We start from the raw sequence: 22,612 nt of genomic DNA on the forward strand, positions 1-22,612 counted from the left end.
GTTGGATGTAGGGGTATTCAAATTTAAATAAGTGCATTGTCAAGTATCTAAAATGTCGAGTACCTATAATTTTTTAGTCACAAAAATTGACCCATGACTCAACTCATAAAAGGTGTGTACTCGTAAAACTCGAGTACCCATATGATCAACGGTACCCAATTAACTTTTTTTATTTTATTTTATATATATTATTTCTTAGAAAACTCTACATAGAAAAATATAAAATTCAAAACTTAAAAGTTTATAATGCATACTAGAAACATAAAATTTATAAATTCAAATTATGTAATTTAAAAATAAAATTTAAAAATATAAAAAATTATAAAATTACAATAAACTTAAAATAATTTAAAATTAAAAGAAATAATTTAAGAAATAAGTTAGATGTTAAAGTAAAACAATTTAAAAATAATAAAAATTTAGAATGTTAGGATAAAATAATTTTGAAATTATAAATGAAAAATCTAATTTAAAATAAAAATAGTAACAAAATTGAAAAGGGGGAATTGGGTCCGAAGTTCTGATTAATTTCTCGACCTGTGTCCCAACCCGGATGTTATGGGTACTTGGTACTTGGGTACTTAGATTTTTCGGGTACCCGTAATTCGGATAATCGGGTATCCAGTTTTTTTTATTTTCAAATTATTAATTTTAAAAAAACATATAACTTATATTATTAAACGAAACATTATATTTATTATTAAACATACATTGGGTGGGTTTTTTTTTTAATTTATTATTTTAATTTAATATATAAAAATATTAATAATTAAATATGTAATATTATTATATATATAAAATAAATATAAACTGGTACTCGAAAAAAATATAATTTTGTGACACGGGCACGACCCGATAAATGTCGAGTCTAATACTTGGCCCGGTCGGATTACTTTTTTAGATAATTACCTATTTTTTTAGTTCGAGTCATCGGGTTAATAGGCCAGGTCAATCAGGTCGGGTATTTTCTAATACCCCTATCTGTAGGTGATCAATTAAGGGTAATTTTGTGATGGCTCTCGACCCAAAAATGTCCAACAATAACGGTTGAGTATTGAACGGGCAAAATATGATATTTACATCTAAAATACCCAATAATTTTGTATCGGGTTGATGGGTCGAGTAGCTCAGGTTGAACACTCATAGTTGGATAAGAGAAAATAAAAAATCGAGATTAATTTTTCTTTTCTTTTTCTAGTAAACATCTTTTCATTTTCTAATGTTAATCTTATCTAAAAATTGTTGGATGTGTAAAATTAAAAAGTTTTATAGTATATAATTCGATCTTAATCCTTTTACAATTATATCAAGACGTGATCGGATTGTTTCTTGTGACCGTGTGAGCTCAACATTAATTACTTATAAATATTTACTTTTTTCACGTAATTTTATGCGGCGTTTGATGTTAATGACAGAAATATATGTAGTTCACAATACAGACGGAGATTAAGTTATAAGAAAGTGGGAATTGAAGTCGGTAATTGAAATATCAATAGTTTACTTCAAAAAAGTATCATAATGGAATATGTTTATGTACTTCTCCGACGTAATTGAGAGATGACACCGCAACATGTAAGAATATAAACAAAATAAAGTAACGAATGTTCTACCACACGATGATTCCATTGATAAAGTTATATTTGATTTTCCTCGTTTTGTAATAACACTCTTTCAATTAAACTCAAATACAAATAATATTTATTTTTTTGTATTAAAAAAATTATACCAAATCTTTAACTACCATTTCAAAAAATATTTAATTATATCTGCATCTCATTATAATTTTAACTATATCTATATTATAAATGTGGGTGAAGTACATAAATGGTCCCCAACTATAAGGTATTTTTTTTATTAAGTCATTCGACTATTAAAAGTTACAAAATGATCATTCGACTATAGAGTGTTGTTTTGTTGAGCTTATCGACTATTAAAAGCTACAAAATGGTCACTCGACTATTCATTATATTCTAAACTCATCATTCTCCGTTAAAATATTAGCAATTGTCTAAGCTAAACATTAACATGATGATTAGAATATGATAGTTATTTATAAATACCATTAATTTCAACTAGAGTGACTATTTTATAAATTTCAATAGTCGAGGGACTCAACAAAACAACACCATATAGTGGAATGATCATTTTATAATTTTTAATAGTTAATGGACTTAATAAAATAATACCCTATAACCGGGGACTATTTGTGTAATTTACCCTATAAATTTATATTTTTTTACTAAACTAGAGTGATTACAAAATATTATCTATTCTAAATAATCTCAAGTATTTAATTTTAAATGCTCAATCAATTTATTATAACAGTTGATGCTCAAATTATTAACTTCTAAAAATAACAATAATTTTTATCTGTTTGTGTAATTTATAGTTAAATATAAGTTTTGAATTGATAAAATTTGATAAATATTAAATTAAAGTAGAACCGTCTCGATATGATGTCCCTATAAATAGAGCCAGTTATGTGAATACAAATCCCTATTTCGTTTACTTCCCTTTATCCATTTACCGCCTTCCCCAGCTTTCTTTGTGTTTCTCCAGTTAATGGCTCGTTCACTTTGCCAAACCATATTCAAGATCCGCCCCAACACCAAACCCACTCCATCATCTTCTCTTATCCTTTCATCCCGATCCCAATCTAGCCAACCCAACCATTTCGATCAGCCCGACGCTTCTTCCGACGCTTCATCCGATCCCCTCCTTCGGAAGCTCGAAGACGCCATCCATAGGATCATTGTCCGCCGTTCGGCGCCCGATTGGCTTCCTTTCTTACCGGGATCCTCTTACTGGGTCCCGCCTTCCACAGCCAAATCATACGGCCTTGCTCAGATTGTTGAGAAATTGGCCAACCCTTTGACCCTGGAGGAATCCATGTCCACCACCACCGTCCGAGGTTGGCCTTCCTCCGAGTATTTCATCAAAGGTAAATTTCATTTGCCTATGACTTTGTAATTTTAATCCATTTCTCCCTTCCTATTTATGATCGTTTGGGTCTTCTCTTTTTTAATTTGGACAAAAGTTTACCTAACATTCAAATTGAATATTGAGAACAATATGCTATCAATTGCTTATTAATTTTATATGTTTCTTCCTTGGATTTTGTGTGTGGATTCTATTGGTTTTTTTTCTTTCTTTTTAAATTTGGGCAGATGTTTATCCTAATATTCAAATTGAATCTTAAGGACCCGCTGTTATGTTTATACTAAAAAGTATTTAATAATATAAGTAGATTCCGTTTCGTTGGCCAATTCAACCCAGAACTTGACGTTTAGATTGTAAACTTATTTTGACTGGAATGTAATTGTTTATTATAGGTTCCTTTAGTTATGGCGTTGGATATCTTTGAATAAGAGATTTTCCCATTGTTTTTTAGCCCTATTTTGGCAATTGAAAATTTGGGATTTATAGGTAAGAATCAGGTTTCTTTTCTTGATATAAAAAATACCATGGAATGGAGATTTTTATTTTTATTTTACTGTAAAATCTTTGGATACCGGCATCACACTTGCCTATAGATGCAGTGCGGAATGGTGCCTTAGAATTTCACCAGGAGGAGGTAAAATGTTAATACTTTTGTTGCTCGTGCTCTCTATTTTCTAAGGTAACCATATTCGACATGCTTCGGATATGGTAAGATTTAATCCTCTTAGGGAAAAAATGGAATATGCTCCATACACCTACCTGCATCCGATACTTGCACTCAAACCCAAAGCTTCGGATGGTCCATTATGCATTGCTGACTTGTCTATGTTTTCCCGAAAACGTTTGTGCTTTGATTGATATTACTAGAATGTTTGAAGGATATTTATATTTTGGATGTTCATTTAGCTGGTTTTGGTTCTTCTTAGATTTATATTATACATGGTAATGGAGAAAAGTTTTAGGATCTAAGTCATATGGTTGGCTTTGCATGCGACAAATGATGGGGACAAAAGATTTTTCCCGGAAGGTGACTATTCCGGGAACCCGATTAAGCTCATTTTTCTTTTATTAAATACTTTAGTCATCTTTACAACATTACAGGTGGAGCCCCCCACCGAGTGGAGGAGGCAGACATGACTTCAAATACTAAATCTAAAACCGAGGAAGGATGAAGCCATGCTTACTGCACTAATAAGAGCATCTGGGGTGAGTTTTTTTTTTACTCGGATATTAGTGTGTGTCCAACATGAGCATGTTTGAATTTTATTAAGTTTTTCCGTATGCTTAGGGGGCTGCATTCCTATAACCATGTTGGGAAATATATTGGTGCATCAGTTTGCGTGTATACTATTTGAAGAAGTTTACTGATTGAAGGTGAATTGAGACTTGCAGGCTCAGCAAGAACTGGATTTGTTGACAGAGAGTCTTTTTCTGTCAGATTGGAGGAGCTGTACAGATGCAATGTAGGTTAATGGAACTGAAATAAAACCCTTTTCTTCCTTGATTGAAAAAAAAAATCACAGCTGAAATGATTAATGTATCTTATGTATTTTTAAAACTAGTTCTTATCAGTTAAGATTATATATGCATCACTCCATGTCATGTATGCTATAAGCTTGTAACTCATCTTGTGAATACGGATTGTAATATTCTCCATTTCTCTTGCTCAAATTGCTCAGAATTTTCATTTTCTGTTTGATTCTTCGAGCATTCGCACTTGATGCGTATCCCTCCTTGGGCTTTACATGTCGAGTCTATCGGATTGGATAACTCCTTGAGTTTTTTTTTTTTTGCAAGGAACTATATTATTGGGCAAGTCTAATCAAGAGAGGAACGTGATTTGAACCTGCACAAAATGACCTCGGTGTCGTTTAACAATTAAATAACTCTATTAATCTTTAATGTTCAAATAAGGTATGTGGTAAAATTTTGGTTAATCTTGAACTTTTTTGTATATAATGTTCTTTTATATAAATACTGGATTTTCATTTACTCTTCCTTTAGTATTCTTTATAAAATTAAGGCTTAAACTGGAAAAAATTACTTATATATATATATATATATTGCTTTTAAATATTAAATTATTTTTCGATCAAAATAAATATTTGTATGTTATATGTTATCACTTTAAGCACCTCAACAATTTTTTGATCAAACAAGTATTTAATTTTGTGTGATGTGTCAATATTTTACTGATTAAATGATAATTTTCTGATTGAAAATATATTAGAATAATTATATATAATAATTTAAAAACTTAATTTGATTAAAAAGTAATTTAAGTACTCAAAATAAAAAAGAGCTTAATTTATTTAAGTGTTTGTTTTTACTTGAAGTCTAAAATTAAGTTTTTATTAAAACATTTATTCTAGTAAATTTAATATTTAACTTAATTTGAAGTGGTCATAAGAACTATTTGCATTGCATGTCTCATTGTTTGTTCCAACTCTAGCAGCAGGTCATAATCCAACCTCAAACAAGTCTCGCATATGTAAGAATTAATATTAATTTAACTCAAAACAAACCCACGTATTTGAACAAATGCACTAGTAAATTATAGCATTTCAAACGGGATAACGAATAGAGCTGTCGTCCAACTGGTGCAAGCTTACATTACAAGAATCTTGACCTGCATTGCCAAATTTAGTCAGTTATGCGACATTGCAACTATAAATATTATATAATTAAACTTTAATTTATCTTATTAAATATGTAATTTGATTTTAAATTATATTTTATTTGTTAGCATGATTATGTTGACTGATTTTTTTAAAATAAAATTTAAAAAGGATGCAGCTTTTGTATAATAGGTAGGTTAAAAATCATAAAAATATAAAATAAATTATATACACAATATCAGAGGTAAAGCTAAAAATAAATATGAGTGTCAAATTTAGGAAAAAATATTTTGGGGAGTGAAATTTAGAAATTATATGAATTTTTTAAAAAGTGGATGAAAATGAATAATGAGTGTCCATTTATATTTAAATGTATTAATACTTTTTAAAAAATATATTAATTTATTTTCAAAAAATATTTTTATATTAAATTTGTAAATATATATATTTTTAAAAAATTTGGGGTGTCATTTTACGCCCCTCATCATAGCATGCTCCGTCAATGTACAATACATATCAAAATTCATATTAAATCAATAACCACCATGAAAATTTAAGATATATATATATATATATAATCACAATAAAATATTATATAGAACCTCAGATGAATTGCAATACGATGCAAGTACAATATAAATACACAATTTATTCTAAAATTTGTATGATTACGATAAATTATTTAAACACGTCACTTTCTTATCTTTTTTAACAATGAATGGAAAGCTTTTGGACATACTTTAATATATTTTTACGTTTGGTCAATTTTATAGCGGTTAACCCATTAACGGATATATTACTTGAGAATTAATTTATTTTTTAAAAATAACTCACGTGCATCTATTTTGTTCTTCTTTTATATGTTAACTCATTAACGAATGTATTACGTGACAATTTTTTTTTTTTTTAAAAATAACTCATGTGCATCCATGTTCTTCTTCTTCTTACATGTTAACCCTTTAACGGATGTATTACGTGGTAATTAATTTTTTTTAAATCACGTGCATCCTCCTCTAGATGGATTCTTGTGACAAGTTTGATGTAATACATGATTTTATTCCACTTGCTTCATGTTTTGTTTCTGGGTATTTTAATCTGAATTGTTAAGAGTTGGAAATAGTCAAAATGATGAGGGATTTGATATGGAGCATCTCTTTCTTCTTTGTTTAGCTCTGGAACGTGAACCCTACTGATCTTACGCTAGTATAAGACCAATTCACCCCTTTGAAGAACTCACGCCTTTTGATTTACGCAGATCCCTTCAAGCTTCTGATTATCTTCTGTTGATTCTTCACCGGTAGCTTGCTGATGAGATCTTGAACTTTGACCGTCTCTTCAAACTCTTTGCCACTTTAAACACAGATTCCTGGGAATGTTAAAGGCTGTTTAAGGATGTTGATCAATGTTTTCCCGTTGTCTTCACCTTTGAAAGGTGTTCTCCAGTACAACATTTCGTATAAAAACACCTCTAGCGTCCACCAGTCCACTGCACTCTCATGAGCCATGGCCTTGCCCTGAGATCACTTCTGGTGCCAAGTACTCGTGGGTTCCGACAAAGATCACTTCTGGTGCCAAGTACTTGTGGGTTCCGACAAACGACTTGAACTTAGCATTGATTGATTCAACCACCAACTTCATGACCGTAATTATTAGCTTGTTATGTGATTGTTTGCCTCTAGAACCTTTCTTTTTCTTGTTGGAATATGAGAAACAAGACAACACCGTAGCACATGCGGGAGTCGAGCAATAGCCGTGGTAATTTTCAGTGTTTTTCAAGTTTGATTTATGTCTTAATAGCTTCCGTACGGCATCGCATTTTAAGGAAAGATCGAATCTGAAAGCATTATATGCCCATATTCTCTAACCAAAACATTCTCTGGTTTCAGGTTCATGTAAGCCATGGCCATCATATGCAGATACTTAGTGCTAAAAGTATCTCAGGCAGTGTAAAACCTGTGTTTTCGTAATAGTTCACAATTAGACCTTAAGTCAATGAACCATTGCTTGAATAAAAAATCACTGCATATTACACAATTAAAACTCAATAATAAGATAAACTTACTTAGCTGATGAAATGCTGAAATGCTGAAACGCTTTCCCGGTTGACGTTGCCTTGCAACATACAAGTCTCCACCATTACCAAACAAGGATAATGAGAAGCCTCAAACTCTGCATACAAAGTGGGCACAAATGGGTGATCAAGCATACAAAAATCTCTTTCTCCATGTCAGCTCTCTGCAGCTTCTTCTTTACGGAAAAAGCTTCTCTATCCACAACTTCCATTGCTTAAAAGCACTGAGGCAAACCAACCACAGGATTCTTTATCTGGCAAAGATAAAACATTCCCTATGTCGCGCTTCCCAGCAGCCAAAATTCATGTATTACACTAAACTTGTCAGAGAATTTTCTTAAAAAAATTTTTAGTTGTCACGTAATACTTTCGTCAATAGGTTAATAGAAGGCTGAGAGACTTAAACCTAATGGATTGATAACGTAAGGAGCCAAACACGCTTGATTTTTAAATCGGTGACCAAAGTCAATTGTACCGAAAATAAATAAGACTATTTACATAGTTTACCCTATATATCTAATGAACAGAATCCTCTGCCCCCACTATGGAGTTTAACTTATTCAACACACATTCTGGTAATCGAAATATAGAGAGGAAGTAGATAGGGAGAGTGCTCAATACTGATTTCACCAATACCACCCTTCCAGCAAATGACAACGACGATGCCTTCCAACCAGCCAACTTTTTATAGTATCTTTGAACAATCAACTCCTACATAGCCACCGAATTCCTCTTGGCCTCAAGAGATAAACCAAGATACTCAGACGGAAAGGGTCCACCGAGCAACCGATAACATTAGCCCAAACCTTTATGAGCTTTGGGTTAACATTTATGCCCAAAATTCTGCTCTTTGTTAAATTTAACTGCAACCCAACCATCATTTCAATGATTGATAACACCCTTATTACATTTTTCAATTTTCCTAATGAGGGATTGCAGAAAATTATAAGATCGTTCGCAAATTGCAAATGCGACAACATAAAGGAACGCTATTGATTACCTAGCTTAAACCCTCTGAACAACCCAACGTTCACTGTTTTAGCAAGCAACAAGTTTAACAACCCACCAACCAAATTAAAAAGCAAAGGGGATAAGGAACAACCCTGACCCAACCCTTTAACGATTTTTAATTCATCTATAAGTGAGCCATTAACTAACACCAATATGGAAGTTGTAGACACACATTTGAAAATCCAAGAACACCATTTCTCACCAAATCCCATACGCTCCATGATTCTCAACAAAATCGACCAATCCACAGAATCGTACTCTTTTAAAGTTCACCTTAAAAATAACTCCCTTCAACTCTTTTTTCCTCCAAAATTCAATACCCTCGTTTGCAATAAACGAACATCCATAATTTGTCTCACCGGAATAAAAGAGAATTGTGTAGGGCTAATGATATCATTAATACATAACCTCAATCTTCTTGACAACACCTTCGAAATAATTTTATAAAGCCCTCCTACAAGGCTAATAGACCGGTAATCATCCAAGCAATCCTGATTGACCTTATTTGGTATAAGGGTAATAAAAGAATGGTTCACCCCCTTCTCCAAATCCTTCCCCTTGTAATTCTTCAAAGAAAAACATAATATCTTCTTTCAAATTCAGTCAAATTTTATTGAAAAAACCTAAGTTCAATCCATTGGGTCCGGGAGCTTTATTACTATCCGAGGATGCTATTACATCCCAAATCTCATCCTCTGAGAGTTTCGGAAAGTCCAAGTCCATATCTTCAACTTCAAAAGTAGTATTATGGTTATACACATCTTTGAAAAAATCCACCACACAAGCTTTAATCAACCTTGGATCCAAAATCAGCTTCTTATCCACTTTAAGAGATTTAATGCCATTCAACCTTGTTCTGATTCCAGCATACCGATGAAAAAGTCTTGAATTCCTATTACCTTCCAATCCTCACATCAGTCTCGACTTTTGTAACCGAATCAGTTCTTTGTTTTTAAATATCCCATAATTCTTTTTTCGCTTCAACTACTAATTTCATAGACACCATAGAAGAATCCTACTACATAGCCAATTCCATTTCCAGAATTGATTTCTCAAGACTAGAAATACCTCTCGGTAACTCCAAATCCCTCTTTCCTAACCATCTCTTCACCGTAGATTTTGCCTCTTTAAGCAGATTAAAGATTGCCTTCTTCTTTCTGCCCCTACTAAGCTTAAGTAGTTCCTCCTCTATTATCTCTGTTGAACTATATTTTGATATAACAATTTATGGCAAAATGTTTTTGGACTTGAATTGAATTTATTCAAAGTTTTCAAAATTTTCAAAAATAATTCAAAGTTCATTTAATTTGGAATTGAGCACAAAAATGTTTTTATGAATAGTATTGTACTATATGAATAGTACCAATACTGTATGAACAATACAAATACTGTGTGAACAATAATGAACAGTACCGATGCTAAAAAATTCTAGAATGCAAAATGTGTATCGATATCTCTACAGTAAAATCAAGCCCATCAGTCAAAAATTTCAAATATTACAAAGGTAGTACCGATACCCATTGAAGAGGTACCGATACTACTTGTTCTAGACAATTTTATTTTGCAGAAAATGAATCCCCAATGGCTCCAAAACATCCCCAACGGCTATATAAAACTTCAAACTCATTCCAACTTATAAATACATGTTCAAGACACTTGAAGGCAATAGAGAACACCTATCCAAGTGTTCAAACACAAGAGAAGAGTTTTTCAATCTTATTTTTTATTATCTTGTAAATATTGTGTTCTTGTGAGGTTAAATTTTGTAACCACCCTACCTTTGAGAGGTTTTCTTGTTTACTTCTTTTATCCTTTTGTAAAAGGAAAGGTTCTAGCTGAGCACTTGAAAAGCTAGGGATAAGGTTCTAGTTTAGCCCGTGAAAAACCAAGGAGTTGTAAAGGTTATCTCTTTGTCATGTAAAAAGAAAGAACAAATTAGTGAATTTGTTGGAAAATCCTTGGTGAGGAGCTAAGGTAGTGGATGTAGACTTGGTTGAGAAGTCGAACCACTATAAATCATTGTGCAAATTTTCTATCTTTCAATCTCCTTACTCCCTAAACACAAGAACTGTCCCTACCCTTCTTGGTGATCCCTTTCGGTTGTCGATTCGAGCTTCTGCAAAATACCAACAATTGGTATCAGAGCTTAACTTGTTAGAAGGCTTAACATCCTTGAGAAGATCCTCGAAGAAGCTCTACTGATTCCCGAAGCAATCGAAAAAAAGATGGCTTAAACCTCTGGTGCTTACTACATTAAAGGTTGAAAAATCCTTGGTGAGGAGCTAAGGTAGTGGATGTAGACTTGGTTGAGAAGTCGAACCACTATAAACCGCCATGTAAATTTTCTATCTTTCAATCTCCTTACTCCCTAAACGTAAGAACCGTCCCTACCCCTTTTGGCGATCCCTTTCAATTGTTGATTTGAGCTTCCGCAAAATCCCAACAATTGGTATCAGAACTTAACTTGTTAGAAGGCTTAACATCTTGAGACGATCCTAGAAGACGCTCTACCGATTCCCGACACAACCGAGAAGATGGCTTCCACCTCCGGCTCGTTCCACATAGAAGACTCCCAACCGATCGAGAAGCCTCCATACTTAAATGGAGAAAACTACCGTCATTAGAAGAAATTAATGAAGTTATTCATACAATCCAATGATCTTGATGTATGAGATGATCGAGAACGACTACTCTTCTCTAAAGAAGAAGGAGAAGAAGTGGAGTGACCAAGAACGGAAGAAAGCTCAACTTAATGCCAAGGTCATGCACATGTTATTTTGTGCATTTGGTCCAGATATATATGAAGGAGTTTCTTCTTGTTCATGTTCCAAGGAGCTTTGGAATAAGCTCGAAAAGCTTCATGGAAACAAGAAAGAAGAACAAACAAAGGTGGTGTCTCTAATGGCTCGTGAAGTGCCCGAGATATCTTCTAACTCAAATGAATTTAATTCATATTCTTTTGATGAGTTACAAGCTACCTACGATGAATTATTTTTAAAGTTTGAGACCATGAACTCCAAATATAGAAAAATGATTTCAAAATTTAAAATTGAAAACGATTTTCTTTTAAAAGCAAAAATAAATTTTGAAAATCAAAATTAAATGTTGAAAAAAAGATTTATAACTTTCAAAAATGAAAATTGAAAGTTTAAAAAAAGAAAATTTTGATTTAAAAGTCAAGCTTGAATGCTTAATAAAAGAAAAAGGAATCATTTTAAATAATTCGTCTATTTTAATAATGGCAAAATGCTCACATTGTCATTATCATGGTCACAAGAAACATACTTGTCATTTGAAGAAAGGAAAACGTTTTAAAATTAGAGAAGTATGGATTCCTAAGGGAACAAGGGGCATTGAAACTAACGTCCAAGGATCCAAAGCAATTTGGATACCAAAATCGAAATAAATGTCTCTTGTAGGTGTGTGGGAGCAATGGTGATGAATATAAAAAATCAAGATGCTCTAGCCACACGTTGAAAAAGGAATGGGTAACCTCTAAGCTTAATGCTTTTGATTTTGATTATTTGGTTGCTCATTTTGGTTTAAGCATGCATGACTTTTGATATTAAATGATTATGTTTTTGTTTTTCATGTCATGTATGTTAAAAAGATGTTATGATGAACATTTTAATGTTTTAATGATTTTTCATAATTTTTAGTTATCATAAGGAATTTTGGTCAAAATTAGTTTTAAATGAAAATGATATCTCTCTAACAATTGGTATCAACTTTTCAAATGTTTTGATTTTATATATTTTAAATTTTTTTACCTAAATTTAAATGTTTATGCATGTGTTTTTAAAAGAAAAAGATATATCTCTAACAATTGATGTCAAATTTTTCAAATGCATAACATTTTTAGAAAACTTTATGCATATGCACTTAATTTCAACAATTTCAACAATTGATATTGCATAAAGTATTTCAGACTTGGATATATTGAATTTCATATGCTACTAACATGTTTGTTATTTTTTGTTGAAATTCAATTTTGTTTAACTGTCAAGATTTTAAAGATAATTTTTGTTAGGAATGCATTTATTGAGGGGGAGATTTAAATTTTCAAATGATTTTTAAATATCAAATTTATCACTTACTCTCCAAAGTTATTTTAGAACTTTAAAGATGAATTATTTTTTATATAACAAAAAGGGGAATAAGCTATGGTTTGAAAAATTCAATTTTCTTAATGAAAAAGGGGGAGCTGAACATTTTTATATATTTTCCTACAATTGGTAACCATTGATATCTTTTTCATTAAACATTTTATTAAGGGGGAGTTTTGCCAAAAATAATTTTTCAAATATTTTGTTATATCAAAAAGGGGGAGATTGTTGAACTATATTTTGATATAACAATTTATGACAAAATGTTTTTGGACTTGAATTAAATTTATTCAAAGTTTTCAAAAATAATTCAAAGTTCATTTAATTTGGAATTAAGCACAAAAATGTTTTTATGAATAGTATTGTACTGTAGGAATAGTACCGATAATGTATGAACAATATCGATATTGTGTGAACAGTACCGATGCTATAAAATTCCAGAATGCAAAATGGGTATCGATATCTCTACAGTAGTATCGATACTTCGACAGCAAAATCAAGCCCATCGGTCAAAAATTTCAAATATTACAAAGGTAGTACTGATACCCATTGATGGGGTACCAATAGTACTTGTTTTAGGCAATTTTATTTTGCAGAAAATGAATCCCCAACGGCTCCAAAACATCCCCAATAGCTATATACGACTTCAAATTCATTCCAACTTATAAATACATGTTCAAGACACTTGTATACAATAGAGAACACCTATCCAAGTATTCAAACACAAGAGAAGAGTTTTTCAATCTTATTTTTCTATTCTCTTGTAAATATTGTGTTCTTATGAGCTTAAATTTTGTAAACACCCTACCTTTGAGAGTTTTTCTTATTTACTTCTTTTATCCTTTTATAAAAGGAAAGGTTCTAGCTGAGCCCTTGAAAAGCTAGGGATAAGGTTCTAATTTAGCCTATGAAAAACTAGAGAGTTGTAAAGGTTATCTCTTTGTCATGTAAAAAGAAAGAACAAATTAGTGAATTTGTTGGAAAATCCTTGATGAGGAGCTAAGGTAGTGGATGTAGACTTGGTTGAGAAGTTGAACCACTATAAATCGCTGTGCAAATTTTCTATCTTTCAATCTCCTTACTCCCTAAACACAAGAACCAACCCTACCCCTCTTGGCGATCCCTTTTGGTTGTCGATTCGAGCTTCCACAAAATCCCAACAATTAGTATAATATCTTAACTCGTTAGAAGGCTTAACATCCTTGAGACGATCCTCGAAGAAGCTCTACCGATTTCTGACGCATTCGACAAAAAGATGGCTTCAACCTCCGGTGCTTACTACATTGAAGATTTACCTATTATGGAATCACAGCTGGTAACAAGCCACCCTTCTTCAATAGAGAAAATTATTCACATTGGAAGAATAAGATGATGTTCTTTATTCGAGCCTATGATCTAGGAGCTTGGAACTCAATCATGAATGGTTTCTCCACTCCACCCGGTGAGATAGATGATTGGGATGATTGGAGTAATGGAGAGAATAAAATGTTCCAGCATAATGCCAAAGATGTGCACATTCTCTTTTGTGCTTTAGGCCCAGATGAATATGGAAGAATCTCATCTTGTTCCAATGCCAAAGAGATTTGGGATAAGCTCCAAGTCACTCATGAAGGAACCAACGAAGTGAGGGAAACAAAGAAAAGTCTTCTTAACCATAGCTATGAGAACTTCAAGATGAAACCTTATGAAGACATCAAAGATATGACAGATAGATTTTCCGTGATTGTCAACGGTCTCAGGGGATTTGGAGAAATAATCCCTAATGCGAAGATTGTGAGGAAGATGATCTAATATCTTCCAAAGTCATGGCAATCGAAGAAGACGACTATTATCGAAGCTAGAGACCTAAAGTTTCTCACTCCCGATGAATTGATTGGTTCTCTTCTCACTCATGAGATGATGTTGAAGGAAGAGGAAGAAAATGAAGAGAAGAAAAATATGAAGAAGAAGAAGGAGGTAGGCATCGCCTTCAAATCCACCAATGAAAGCTATCAAGATTCAAGTGATGAGGTGGATGAAGACGATGATGAACAAGAAGATGAGATGATCAAGCTCTTAAAAGAGCTAAAGAGATTCATGACCAAGGAAGTAAAGCATGAATCAACCAAGAAGAAATGTCCCCCGATGTGTTTTAATTGTCAAAGAACTGGGCATGTCAAGTATGATTGTCCCCTTCTAAGAAAGAAGGGATCATCTAAGAAGAATGCATATGTGGCAGCTTGGAGTGATGAAGATGACTCCAATGATGATGAAGTAGTCAACATATGCCTAATGGCCACTCATTAAGAATTCGAGGTATCTTCTAACTTAAATGAATTTAATTCATTTACTTTTGATGAGTTACAAGATGCCTATAATAGGTTGTATTTGGGATTTGAGACCATGAATTCCAAATATACGAAATTAATTTCAAAACTCAAAATTGAAAATAAATCGATTTTGAAAGCTAGAGTTGATTTTGAAAATCAAAATGAAATTTTGAAAAATGATTTAGAGCTTTCAAAAATCAAAATAAATGATTTAGAAAAAATAAATTTTGATTTAAAAGTTAAGATTGAAAGCTTAACAAAAGAAAAAGAATTAATTTCTAAAAACAACCTATTATGTTTAGAAATGACAAAATGCTTACATTGTCATTTTCATGGTCACAAGGAACGTACTTGTCCTTTGAATAAAAGAAAACGTTTTAAAATTAAACAAGTATAGGTTACGAAAGGAACAAGGGACATTGAAACTAACGTTCAAGGCTCCAAAGCAATTTGGATACCAAAATCGAAAAAAATGTCTCTTGTAGGTGTGTGGGAGCAATGGTGATGAAAGTGATGATATTCAAGATGCTCTAGCCACACATGAAAAAGAAATGGGCAACCTCTAAGCTTAATGCTTTTAATTTTGGTTATTTGGTTGCTCATTTGATTTTAATCATGCGTGAGTTTTTGTTTTAAATGATTATGCATTATTGTTTTAATCTCATGTATGTTAAAAAGGTTTTATGATGAACATTTTAAAGTTTTAATGATTTTCAGAATTTTTTAGTTCATCATAATAAATTTTGGTCAAAATTAGTTTTAATGCAAATGATATCTCTCTAACAATTGATATCACCTTTTCAAATACTTTGATCTTAAATGCAAATGATATCTCTCTAACAATTGATATCAAAATTTTAAATTTTTTGACCTAAATTTAATCGTTTATGTATATACTTAAAATTGTATTAGATATCTCTATAACAATTGATATCAATTTTTTTCAAATGCATAACATTTTTGAAAAGCTTTATGCATATGCACTAAATTTCAACAATTGATATTGCATAAAGTATTTTAGATTTGGATATATTGAATTTCACGTGCTACTAACATGTTTCTTATTCTTTGTTGAAATTTAGTTTTGTTTAAGTGTCAAGTTCTTAAAGCTAAATTTCGTTTGAAATGCATTTATTGAGGGGGAGCTTTTGATTTTTCTAATAAATTTTAAATGTCAAATTTATCACTTACTCTCCAATATTATTTTAGAACTTCAAAGATTGAATTATTTTTGATATAACAAAAAGGGGGAGAAGTATGTTTTTCTTAAAAAAAAATTCAATTTCTTAATAAAAAAGGGGAGCTTAACATTTTCATATATTTTCCAACAATTGGTAAGAATTGATATCTTTTTAATAATTGGTATCCTTTTGTAAAAAATTGGTATCTTTTTTCATTAAACATTTTATTAAAGGGGAGTTTTGTCAAAAACAATTTTTTCAAATGTTTTTTATACCAAAAAGGGGGAGATTGTTGAACTATGTTTTCATATAACAATTTAAGGCAAAATGTTTTTCGACTTGAATTGAATTTATTCAAAGTTTTCAAAAGGTTTCAAAAATAATTCAAAGTCCATTAAATTCAGATTTGACAAAAATATTAAGAGGTACTGATACCCCTATAAATGGGTATCAATACCTCTATGAATGGGTACCGATACCCCTATCAATACCCCTGTCAATACCTCTTATGAACGGGTACGGATACCCCTATGAATGGGTATCAATACCCCATTAAGGCTCAAATTACAGAATGCAAAATGGGTACCAATACCCCTTTAGAGGTATCGATACCCCAAGGCTCCAACGACTAGTAAATGGCTAGTTGATTTGAATTTAATGAAGGGGTACTGATACCCCTATCAATACCCCCTATTATGGACATCCTTGTTTTGCAGAAAATAATCCCCAAACGGCTCCAAAACATCCCCAACTACTATAAACGACTTCAAACTCATTTCAAACTACAAATACAAGCTGAGGACACTTAAAGAAATAAGAGAACAACTATCCAAGCATTCAAACACAAGAGAATAAGTTTTTCATTCTTATTTTCATTCTCTTTTGTAAATATTTTCTAGTGAGCTTAATTCTTGTAAACACCTACCTTAGAGAGGTTTATTTGTTTACTTCTTTTATCCTTTTATAAAGGGGAAAGGTTCTAGCTGATCCCGTGAAAAGCTAGGGAAAGATTCTAGTTTAGCCCATGAAAAACTAGGGAGTTTGTAAAAGTTATCTCTTTGTCCTTGAAAAAGAAAGAACAAATTAGTGAATTTATTGGAAAACCCTTTGTGAGGAGCTAAGGTAGTGGATGTAGACTTGGTTGAGAAGGCGAACCACTATAAATCACTGTGCAATTTTCTATCTTTCAATATCCTTACTTCCTAAACTCAAAAACCATTCCGACCCCTCTTTGCAAACCGTTTCGGTTGTCGATTCGAGCTTCCAAAAATTCCAATAATCTCTTTAAACTCTGCCTCCTCTATAACATAGTTAAACATCCTAAATGGTTTAGGTCCTCAGTTAACTTCGTAATTCTTTAATAGAATAGTGTTATGATCGAAAAATGACCTCGAGAGCAAGCTTTGGCTAACTTTAGGAATGAAAGAGAGAAACCTTTGATCCAATAAAAATTGATCAAGTCTTACAAAGGTTAGAACTTCCCTGTTATTGCACCATGTGTAATAGTCTCCAGACAAAGGAAGATCTACCAGATTCGCCTTGCAAACAAAATCACTGAATAAACTGATGGAAAATGAATTCACAGGTATGCCTACTTTCTCTTTCTACGATAAGACAAAATTAAAGTCTCCACCCAAACACACAGGACATTTGAGTTGGTTGATAAAAGATAAGATATCCTCGAAGAACACCTCATTCTCTGAATCAACACTCAGACCATAAACATTAATGAGACAGTAAATACCCAAAAAACCTTCCAATTTACCCTTGACTGAAACAAATCTTCTATCTCATTCTCGTCCCATTTAGAGATTAAACTACCAGTGGAGGCTACTACCGAAGAAACCACCGAACCACACAGACGCTTCTCCCAATTTTTCCTTAATATTGATGGACACATTAGTTCAACTTTAGACTCTTGAATAAAAAGAAAAGTGGGTCTCTTCTAATCTATTAATCGCCTTACCGCACTAGATTTAACCCTCTTACCCAAACCCCTAACATTCCACGACATAAGAGATAACTTACCCATAATAAAAACTCCATTACCCAAAATACCTAGTCCAATTATCTTTAGGATAATTTTATGGCCAAACCTGAATCACTAATTTTTAGATGGTCTCGGAGGATAGAGGTAAATGGGCTACTTGAGTTTTTCTTTATAGTTCCTTTCATGTGGCATTAGTATAACAGTTGATGAATTTATATAGGCTCGTTTTCTTAAACCAAATCTTCATGGTTTCTGGGTAAATGGAAGCCTTACTAAATTAGTGGAAATAATGCATTTAATGAACCTCGTTTAGTTCTATTGATCAATTTGAAGTATTTGTTTTGGTTTTTATTCCGTTTTACTAAGCATGTTCTAATATTTTGTAATTTAGAATTTTATGTACAAACATTATTGTCCTCTGCACAATATGAAGTTTTATGTTACTCGAAACGTGAGAGTTTCCTGATTATTGCATCTTTATTTTTTTACAGAAGTTTTCATGTTTTCTTGAAGAGCTCATAAGGATTTTTTCCGTGAAAGGTAAGAATATTTTATTAAATTACAGTAAAAACAAGCATTGTTAGGGGGCCTTATTAAAAATCCTTCCTAAACTTAATAGGAGGAAAAAGAATGCACCCTAAGCAATTAGAAACAACGACGTATAGGTACTCAGACATAAGACAACCCCCTAAAATCATGTCTTAAACCATTTATATAAACTTAATAACCCTCATCACCAGTATAACAAAACCCATGGGAAAGAGATAAGAAGCTCTTCCCTCTATCCATCATACGCAAGAAACATCTGAACCAACTAAGCCCTAAACAGCCAAAACAACCAATACACATAAACTCTCAGCAGTGGATGATTAGTGGAAGCCAGAAACGCATCGCTCCTATATCGAATTCAAAATACAATCATAAGCCACAACTTGTCTCACTAAGTAGTCCGTTAACAAATTACATTGTATTGGGATAATTTTGACTACAAAAGTTTCTTGAAGTAGGGCCGTTTTAGGGAGAAGCAAAGAGTCCCAATTAGGAGGAATGGTAGAGACATTCAACAACCAATGCACAACCACAGCACAATCGGACTCCACAACCAGCCCGTAACTTCTATACCACTCAAAAACCTTGAATAGTTTAATTGTGGGGTCAACAACCAACATTTATGCTATAATCGAGGATCCGCCCCTTATAGGAACTGAGAAATACAATAGTGTTTTGCCCATATAATTGCGAATGACTCCACTGATACCCCCTGTGCTACTATCCACCTTTATAGCACCGTTCACATTAAATTTCAGGACCCCCTTGAGGGCACACACCAAGAGAGGTAAGACTGATCGAGTTTTTTTCTGTAAATCATCATCTGTATGCGAGAGATCAGTAACCAAGTCCTCCTTGCTCAACAGGGCATTAGGGAACTTTGTTTTTAACCATCAGGCTACACAGAACTTAATGAGGAACACCATTTGTAGCACATCCAAACTCTTCCTATGGAAAACCACATAATTTTATTTAACCATAGGACCTGTAAGATTGCGAAAGGGATGGTACTTAAAACTAACCTCCTATTAGAGCTATTCTGAAGACATTCCCTCCATGCCATTAGGAAAATTTTAGAATCATTAGGTGAAGCAAAAAGGCATCCAACATAGCGAGATAGGACCCCCACAGTCTCCAGGAAATGAATACATGTTTGATTGTTTCCAGATGTTTTGAGAAGAGAGGACATGAACTATTTGATGATAAAACAACTCTACGTTTCACGAGTTCCACTCTAGCCTAGACTCTCCGATTTAGAACCTACTAAACAAATCCTCAATTTTAGTCGGTGCAATCCTCGACCAGGATATTTTCTTCTAATTAAAATTTGTTGAGCCACAACATGACAACAAATTTTGATGAATAAGTCCCACCACTATACCCTAGCATTTTACCCAATCCAAATAAGAGGATAAACCTTCAAAATTGTTCAAAAGGCGAAATAAAACAACACATTGAGCCTTTTCCCAACCAAATGGGTCCCTCCTAAACGAGATATTCCAACTCCAATCTGAGGCTAATTTGGTGCTGAAATCAACGATCCTCCCATCTTTATCCAAAACAAGTGCAAACATTATGAGAAAAACGGACATTAACTGTAGCATCCTCAATATCGGGTTAGTGACTAAATTGTAAAGTTTTAGAATTTGGTGACTAAAGTAGAATATTTGAATAGTTCAAAGACTTATATGAAAAATGTTGTGTAGGATCAAATTGAAAAGGAGGAGGAATAGAAGGATAAAATGGTCATTTGCAAGGAAAAATAATTAAATTGGGTATGGATTATATTAACTCATATGAAGTGAAGAGGGAAACACACAAAAGTTTCCATAGTTCCCCTCTTCTTCATCTTCCTTCCTACGTGATAACCAAGACAAAGGTAAGAATTCTTATTAGTTGCTTATTAGCTGAAATTAAAGTTGGTTTATGATCATTAGATGAAAATTAAGCTTAAGGAAAGCTTAATTTGTTTTAAAACAACAAGGTTAAGGGTGTAGGAAGGATTAAAGATTAGGAGTTCATAAATGGAATTTTGGATTGGTGTTCATAATTCGAATTGGAAGTTAAATTTGACTTGTCATCAATCTAGTTAAGACATAAGAAGTGCTAAAATTGAATTTCGAACATGTTGAAATTTGAGTATGATTCTTGAATTTCATAAAGAGGAGAGGATATTGAGGTTAAATATGGGATAAATGAATATTAGTGAGGCTAAGCATGTGTATGTAAGTTAGGATTATAAAAGGGGATGAAATATGAAGTGTTGAGCTGAAAATGAAGTGATTTTCATGCTCAAAATATGATTTATGGGCAGAGTGTATCGATACACATTCAACAGGTATCGATACACATTCAACAGGTATCGATACACTCTTGAATAAAGAAAACATTGAATGCAATCCCTTTTAAAATGAAAACATCGAATGTAATTTGGGTACCGATACACAGGTAGTGTATTGATACACCCGTTAAGGAATGTACCGATACACTCTTGAGTGTACCGATACCCACCTTAAATAGGATATGAAATTAATCTTTCTTTTTGTTAAGAGATGGAAGATTAGAATATACCAATTAGTACACTGATATGTATTAATGTATTACTATGTTGATATAGAATGTAATCCTGTTCCGGAACAATTGAAGGATTAGGATCAAGTTAAAGCAAGCAAGGCTAAAGTGAGTGCATATCCTATATAGAGTTGTATGAAGATAAGACTTGCGATAAGTCTATCTCTTATAGTTGAATTTATGAATTTACATTCATGTTCATGCATATATATATTATTGTTATAGTGATTTCATGCATAATTCATCCATGCTTTAATATGAACTTATATGAATGAATGCAATTATACGAGAATCCATTCAGGTATGTGAAATAATGGAAGAGATCATGTGTATGCATGTGAAGTGAATTATGTGTTTATATGAAAAGTGATAAAAGAGATATGAAAATGAGAAATATATTTATAATTAAGACCATGTTATTTAATATGAGAGCTGTAGGTATAATTGACATGCCAAGAGTCGAGGGATTATCAGTGGTCCTTCGGGACCTAGTGGTCATTCGGGACATAGTGGTCCTCCGGGACAAATATTCAGTGCCCCTAGTGGGATTTTATTCGAGCTGTGGTGACAATATTATGCACAACCTCAATTTACTGACGTACCTTCTGTTCTCAATAATGTACATGGGTAGTCTAAAGATAAATTAAAGTGAAACTGGCATAAGAATATAAGCTTTATATGTGCACGACATAGTCATATATGTTATAGTGTAATAGATACATGTAAGTTGAAATTTCATGATCAAATGGTAAGAATGCATGTTCATGAATTTATTGTTATATATATATATATTCATATTATGCCTCACTAAGTCTGTGACTTAGCGTGTAAGTGATTTACACGTAGGTACCAAGAATCAAGAAGAGCAGAAATAAGAGTGGCAAGGACAACATCAATACTAGAAGATCAGATCAGAAGTAACTGATAAAGTATGTATTTTATGGTATATAGTGTGTTGGCATGTAAGAAACGTGTTACTTACGAATGCTCTGATAAATTTTGTCTTGTTTTGGTCAACTTATGTAAAGCAATAACTTTTATTTTAATGAAAGTTTAAAATTTCCTTGATTTTCGTCAAGAGTCAGAGTTTGAAAAGTCAATGTGACACCTCAGACTCGTATATAGGTTGGGGGTGTTACATTTAATGGTATCAGAGCTACGATTTAGTTGATTCTTGGTATAAACTGAAGTTTAGAGTTTCCTATAAGGTTTACATGCCAACAAAATAGTGAAAACTTCTGATATGATAGAATAGTAAGTATGTTG

The 22,612-nt window shown here is 32.6% G+C and overlaps 1 protein-coding gene and 1 pseudogene across 2 annotated transcripts; one reads left to right on the forward strand and one right to left on the reverse strand.

The window, feature by feature from the left end:
- The first annotated feature begins 2,506 nt into the window (after positions 1 to 2,506).
- On the forward strand, positions 2,507 to 4,544 carry LOC120170589. Of its 2 annotated transcripts, XM_039178527.1 has the most exons (3): positions 2,507 to 2,941; positions 4,042 to 4,146; positions 4,333 to 4,532. In XM_039178527.1, exons 1-2 carry the CDS (start codon positions 2,563 to 2,565, stop codon positions 4,110 to 4,112), a joined length of 450 nt encoding a protein of 149 aa, XP_039034458.1. In that variant the 5' UTR covers positions 2,507 to 2,562; the 3' UTR covers positions 4,113 to 4,146; positions 4,333 to 4,532. The 2 variants fall into 2 exon arrangements, with proteins under 2 accessions (XP_039034458.1, XP_039034457.1); XM_039178526.1 differs by lacking the exon at positions 4,042 to 4,146 and having other exon boundaries at positions 4,333 to 4,544.
- A 2,082-nt stretch (positions 4,545 to 6,626) lies between these two features.
- On the reverse strand, positions 6,627 to 7,901 carry LOC120170677 (annotated as a pseudogene).
- Positions 7,902 to 22,612: the final 14,711 nt, after the last annotated feature.

This window comes from Hibiscus syriacus, unplaced genomic scaffold, assembly GCF_006381635.1.
Source record: "Hibiscus syriacus cultivar Baekdansim isolate YM2019G1 unplaced genomic scaffold, ASM638163v2 tig00111783_pilon, whole genome shotgun sequence".
NCBI classification, from domain to species: Eukaryota; Viridiplantae; Streptophyta; class Magnoliopsida; order Malvales; family Malvaceae; genus Hibiscus; species Hibiscus syriacus.

Excerpts from the sequence above, each read along its gene's own strand:
- LOC120170589 (XM_039178526.1), top strand. The coding sequence starts at position 2,563 with ATGGCTCGTTCACTTTGCCAAACCATATTCAAGATCCGCCCCAACACC. Across the intron at positions 2,942-4,332 it reads CTCCGAGTATTTCATCAAAG|GCTCAGCAAGAACTGGATTT; the intron begins GTAAATTTCATT and ends TGAGACTTGCAG.